The sequence below is a fragment of the Penaeus monodon genome, chromosome 7 (genome assembly GCF_015228065.2).
Source record: "Penaeus monodon isolate SGIC_2016 chromosome 7, NSTDA_Pmon_1, whole genome shotgun sequence".
In the NCBI taxonomy this organism is placed as follows: domain Eukaryota; kingdom Metazoa; phylum Arthropoda; class Malacostraca; order Decapoda; family Penaeidae; genus Penaeus; species Penaeus monodon.
The window spans coordinates 1,174,658-1,180,945 of record NC_051392.1 but is presented as its reverse complement, the minus strand read 5'-3'; the positions used below and the strand labels follow the sequence as shown (position 1 = coordinate 1,180,945).

At 52.8% G+C, this 6,288-nt stretch overlaps 1 protein-coding gene across 1 annotated transcript in view; it reads left to right on the top strand.

Annotated features, from left to right (window-relative positions):
- Nucleotides 1–4,317: 4,317 nt before the first annotated feature.
- LOC119574944 (reelin-like) overlaps nt 4,318–6,288 on the top strand; it is a 14,186-nt gene continuing 12,215 nt past the window's right edge. The window contains exons 1-3 of the mRNA XM_037922231.1: nt 4,318–4,353; nt 5,496–5,667; nt 5,914–6,041. Of these exons, the coding sequence (XP_037778159.1) occupies nt 4,334–4,353; nt 5,496–5,667; nt 5,914–6,041 (320 nt within the window). The 5' untranslated portion in view covers nt 4,318–4,333. The remainder of the gene's footprint in view (nt 4,354–5,495; nt 5,668–5,913; nt 6,042–6,288) is intronic.

Genomic DNA, 6,288 nt, shown 5'->3' with positions numbered 1-6,288 from the left:
AAAAAAACCTTGCCCAAACCCCTTCATTACCGGGTGGAAAAAAGGCTTAAAACTAAAAAAGGAAAACTCAAAAGTGAAAATGCTTAAGGTCATCAGAAGAGAGAGAGGGAGAGAGAGAGTGAGTGAGAGAGAGAGAGAGAGAGAGAGAGAGAGAGAGAGAGATTTGCTAAATTTGCTCCATCTTAAAACATCTTTTCTTTACCATCCTTTGACAAAATGTTTACTCTTTATTTATTTATTTCATTTCTTTATCAATTAATTAATTAATTTTTTATTCGTTTGTTATTAATTTATTTATTCACTTATAATCTATTCATTTCAACTAACCCAACCCGAGCTAAATCCTACACCCTCCTTCCCTGCTTCAGATATCCGTCGGGTGCGGCACAGTGGAGCAGGAGTGCCGCTACAGCCCCGGAGTTCGCCTCGAGTACAGCCGCGACGGAGGGGTATCAGGCTGGGATCTGGTACGCGACCTGTGCCTACCTGGTACCTCCCCTGACCCGGACTGCCTGCCTTACACTTTCCACTCGCAGTCGGTCTACTACCCTGACACCCATACCCGCTGGATGAGGGTCACCATTCCTTTGCCGGAGAAGACGTGGGCGAGGTGAGGACGAGGCGTTCCAGTTAGGAATTGCAGCTGGAGTGACGGTTGTCATTCGAGGCGAAATACAGGTTGTTTGTGGTTGGAGTACAGGTGGAGAGAGACTCATAGTTAAGAATTGCAGTTACAGTTATGGTTGTTATGGGAGGCACAGCTAAGAATTGCAGTTACAGTTATGGTTGTTAGGGGAGGCACAGTTAAGAATTACAGTTACTCTTAAGGTAGGGTTGTTATATATGACGAAAGTTGTAGTAGCAGTTACAGTTGAGTTAGAGTTATTATATTAAAAGAGCCAATTGATGCAGTTGCAGTTAGAGTTGTTATACGAGACGAAATAGATATTTTGTTAGTGGATGAATTAGTTAGATTTAAGGTTATAGTTAAGATTTTCACTTACAGTTACAGTTGTGACGTGAGACGAAATTAATACAGTTTGTTAGTGAGTTAAGTACAGTTAGATTGAGAGATACAGTTAAGAAATACAGTTCAGTTACAGCTGAGTTAGAGTTATTATATGAGACAATTTGTTTCGTACAGCTAGACTGGGAGTTGCAGTTATGAACTACATTAGCAGTTACAGCATAGGTAGAGTTGTTATACGGGACGAAATTAATACAGTTTGTTTGTGGTTTAAGTACTGTTAGATTGAGAGATACAGTCAAGAGTTATAGTAGCAATAACAGTTGTAATTGTAACTGATACAGTTTGTTAGTGGGATAATGATAGTTGGGTTTGAGGGTTATAGTTAAGAAATCAGACGAGTATAGTATTTCATTATTTTCGTTGAATTAGGTGGATTGAGAGTAAGATTTACCAAAGGAGGCGAGTCTGATATATGGTTAAGAGTATGATTCGGGGTTTGGTTCCCTTGACACAGAAAAAGGTGTGGAGTAATGCTTCATTCGAGACGTTTCGAAATCTGCTGTTACAAACACGAACAAACAAACATAAACTCATCCCACACCCACACCTTCATCCCACACACCCACCCTTCCCTCCCACACACCAACACCTTCTCCCCACACCACATTCCCTCCCCACCCATACCTTTCCTCCCACACACCCACACTCTCCCACCACCCACCTTCCTCCCACACACCCATACCTTCCTCCCACACACCCACACCTTCCTCCCACACACCCACCTTCCTCCCACACACCCACCCCCCCTTCCTCCCACACACCCACACCTTCCCCCCACACACTCACCCCTTTCCCCCCCACACACCACCCCTTCCTCCCACACACCCACCCCTTTCCCTCACCACACACAAAACCTTCCTCCCACACACCCACACCTTCCCCCCCAAACACACCCACACCTCTCCCAACACCCACACCTTCCCCCCCACACACCCCACCTTCCTCCCACACACCCACACCTTCCTCCCACACACCCACACCTTCCTCCCACACACCCACACCTTCCCCACACACCCACCTCCCACCACCCCACCTTCTCCACACACCCACACCTTTCTCCCACACACCCACACCTTCCTCCCACACACCCACACCTTCCTCCCACACACCCACACCTTCCTCCCACACACCCAAACCTTCCTCCCACACACCCATACCTTCCTCCCACACACCCATACCTTCCTCCCACACACCCACACCTTCCTCCCACACACCCACACACGCCTCCCGAACTTCCTAACCCCCCCCCCCCTTCCCCTCCCCAGCACGACGCAGCTCCGATGGGTTCAGGAGGTCAAAGGTCAGGGCAGCAAGGTGACCCCCTGGTCCCTGGACGACGTGTACGTGGGCGAGGCGTGTCCCGACCACTGCAGCGGCCACGGGGATTGCGTCGACGGAGCCTGTGCCTGCGACGCGGGATACGGAGGTGGGCGTCTGTAGGGGGTCTTTGGGGGGTTCAAAGGTGGGTCTTTGGGGGGTCGGAAGCGGGTTCAAAGGTGGGTCTTTGGGGGTCGGAAGCGGGTTCAAAGGTGGGTCTTTGGGGGTCGGAAGCGGGTTCAAAGGTGGGTCTTTGGGGGTCGGAAGCGGGTTCAAAGGTGGGTCTTTGGGGGGTCGGAGGCGGGTTCAAAGGTGGGTCTTTGGTGGGTTCAAAGGTGGGTCTTTGGTGGGTCGGAAGCGGGGTTTAAAGGTGGGCTTTGGTGGGTCGGAAGCGGGTTCAAAGGTGGGTCTTTTGGGGGTCGGAGGCGGGTTCAAAAAGGGGGTTTTTTGGGGGTCGGAAGCGGGTTCAAAGGTGGGTCTTTGGTGGGTCGGGAAGGGGTTCAAAGGTGGGTCTTTGGGGGGTCGGAAGCGGGGTTTAAAAGGGGGGTCTTTGGGGTCGGAAGCGGGTTCAAAGGTGGGTCTTTGGGGGGTCGGAGGCGGGTTCAAAGGTGGGTTCCCTTTTGGGGGGCGGAAGGGGTTCAAAGGTGGGTCTTTGGTGGGTCGAGGCGGGTTCAAAGGTGGGGCTTTGGGGGGTCGGAGGCGGGTTCAAAGGTGGGTCTTTGGGGGGTCGGAAGCGGGTTCAAAGGTGGGTCTTTGGGGGGTCGGAGGCGGGTTCAAAGGTGGGTCTTTGGGGGGTCGGAGGCGGGTTCAAAGGTGGGTCTTTTGGGGGGTCGGAAGCGGGTTCAAAGGTGGGTCTTTGGGGGGTCGGAGGCGGGTTCAAAGGTGGGTCTTTGGTGGGTCGGAAGCGGGTTCAAAGGTGGGTCTTTGGGGGTCGGAGGCGGGTTCAAAGGTGGGTCTTTGGGGGTCGGAGGCGGTTCAAAGGGGTCTTTTGGTGGGTCGGAAGCGGGTTCAAAGGTGGGTCTTTGGTGGGTCGGAAGCGGGTTCAAAGGTGGGTCTTTGGTGGGTCGGAAGCGGGTTCAAAGGTGGGTCTTTGGTGGGTCGGAAGCGGGTTCAAAGGTGGGTCTTTGGGGGTCGAAGCGGGTTCAAGGTGGGTCTTTGGGGGGTCGGAGGCGGGTTCAAAGGTGGGTCTTTGGGGGGTTCAAAGGTGGGTCTTTGGTGGGTTCAAAGGTGGGTCTTTGGGGGTCGGAGGCGGGTTCAAAGGTGGGTCTTTGGTGGGTTCAAAGGTGGGTCTTTGGTGGGTCGGAGGCGGGTTCAAAGGTGGGTCTTTGGGGGTCGGAAGTGGGTTCATGTGGGTCTTCTTATTCTGTCTCTATCAGAAGTAGTTGTTGTCTTAATATTTTTTTTGTATTAGGATTATTGACATCGATATTAATACTGTGTCATTAATGCTAATGTTAACACTGTTATTAATTCTATTATTGCCATTGATATTAGTCATATAAACAGTAGTAAGAGTACAACCGTTTATTCATTTACAATTATTTTTTCCCTTCATCAAGGCTCATCCATTCCTTCATTATCCTTTAGGCCTCATTCATTCATTCATTATGTCTCTTTCCCTTTCCCCTCGTCATAATAAATTACGATTATTTCATCTTTCATGAGTCTCACAAATCCTCTTTCAATAATCAGTTATGTTTCATTCATTGAGTCTCGCCCATTCCGCCACTAACTCTCCTCCCCCCCCTTCCCTAACCCCCCCCCCCCCCGACCCCGCCCACCGCAGGCGAATCGTGCGAGATGACGCCCTCTCGCGCCACGCCCTTGCCCACCAGCCTCGTGGACGGCTTCGAGGGCGGCGTGGGCGCGAACTGGCAGGTGGTGAGCGGGGGCGGCGTGGGCTTGGGCTGCAGCTCGCTGGCCCCCCACGGCCACGGGAACACCTCTACTTCTCGGGCGCGGGACAGGCAGGCGGTCACGGCAGAGATGGACACCAGGAGGGCCAGGTGAGTCTGGGGCAGGGGGAGGGAGGAAGGGAGGGGAGAGGGGAGGAAGGGAGGGAAGGAGGAGGGAGTGCGCGAAGGACACCAGGAGGGCCAGGTGAGTCTGGGCAGGGAGGGGAGGGAGGAGAGGGAGAGGGGAGGAAGGGAGGGAAGGGAGGAGGGGAGTGCGCGAGGGACACCAGGAGGGCCAGGTGAGTCTGGGGCAGGGAGGGGAGGGAGGGAGGGAGGGAGGGAGGGAGAGGGGAGGAAGGGAGGGAAGGGAGGAGGGGAGTGCGCGAGGGACACCAGGAGGGCCAGGGAGTGGGGAGGGAGGGAGGGAGGGAGGGAGGGGAGGGAGCGGGAGGGGAGGAAGGGAGGGAAGGGAGGAGGGGAGTGCGCGAGGGACACCAGGAGGGCCAGGTGAGTCTGGGGCGGAGGGAGGGAGGGGAGGGGGGGAGGGGAGGGAGGAGGGATTCGGAATGAGGGAGAGGGAAAAGGCGGTGCATGCAATATCTCCCTCTCTTTAACCTTCCTCCCCTTCCTTCATGCTTTGGCTTGTGGATTGTGTGAGACCGGGGTTGACTTTGGGGTTAGAGGGAGAACGTGTTGTTTGTTTCTTGTCGCCGTGGGAGGGGGATTAGTGTGAGGACTTGGGGATGTGTGATGCTGACCTTTCTCGGTCTCTTTCTCGGTCTCTCTCTTTTGCTACCTCCTCCTCTTCTTCCTTCAGTCTGTCTTAATGTGCTTGTATGTATATGTCTAGTTATCTGTTTACCTACCTACCCATCTGTCTCACACACACACACACACACACACACACACACACACACACACACACACACACACACACACACACACACACACACACACACACACACACACACACACACGCACACACACACGCACACACACAGACCTTTCCTCCCCTTTCCCCTCCCTCCCTCTCTCCCTCATTCCCTTATAACCCCTCCCTCCCTCTCTCCCTTGTTCTAACTTCATCCATCTCTCCCTATTTACCTCGTTCCTAACTCTTTCCTCACTCTCTTCCCCTACTCCTCCTTGCCTAACCCTTCCCTCCTTCCCTCCCTCCTTCCCTCCTTCCCTCTACTCACTCCCTCACAACCTCCCTCCCTCCTGACCTGCCTCCGTCCCCTTCCCTCCCGCAGCAAGCTGATGTTCGTCCTGCGCATCGGGAGCCACGACCACGCCCCCTCGTGCCGCGTGGACCTCAGCGACCCCCAGCGGAGCCTGGACAAGGGCGTCATCCTGCAGTACACGACGGACAACGGCGTCACGTGGACCACTCTCAACGTGCACGACCCGCTCGATTTCAGAAAGGTTGGTGTTTGTTTCCATGTATATATATATATATTTTTTTTTTTCATGGGTTGTTGTTTTGTTTTTGTTATTTATTTGTTGATTTGTGTGTATGTGTGTGTATTTTTATGAATATTTGTACATTATATTAGTACTAAATCCATTTTCTTGGACGCCATTCAGTAACAACAATACGCAAACCCACACCCCATTTCCCCTTTACCCATCAACCTCCCTCGCCACTAATCCCAACCACCCTTCCTGCAGCCGCGCCGCGTCGCCTACAGCCTCCCGCCGGACGCCCGTAGCTACGGCGTGCAGCTCCGGTGGTGGCAGCCGGACCACGACGGCGCCAGCGCGGACCAGTGGGCTCTCGACAACGTGGAGATCGTGCTGTGAGTTCGACAGCGTTTCGTTCTGTTGCTCCCATTGTTGTTGATGGTGATGATAGTGTTGTTGCTGTTGTTATTATTATTATTATTGTAATTGGTGTTTTGTTGTTGTTAGTAGTAGTAGTAGTAGTAATATTTTTTGTGGTAGTATTAGTAACGGCAGTAGTACCAGTAGTAGTAGTATCAGTAGTAATAGTAGTGGTGGTAGTAGTAGTAGTATAACGTAATAGTAAACTGTAATAGTGTAATA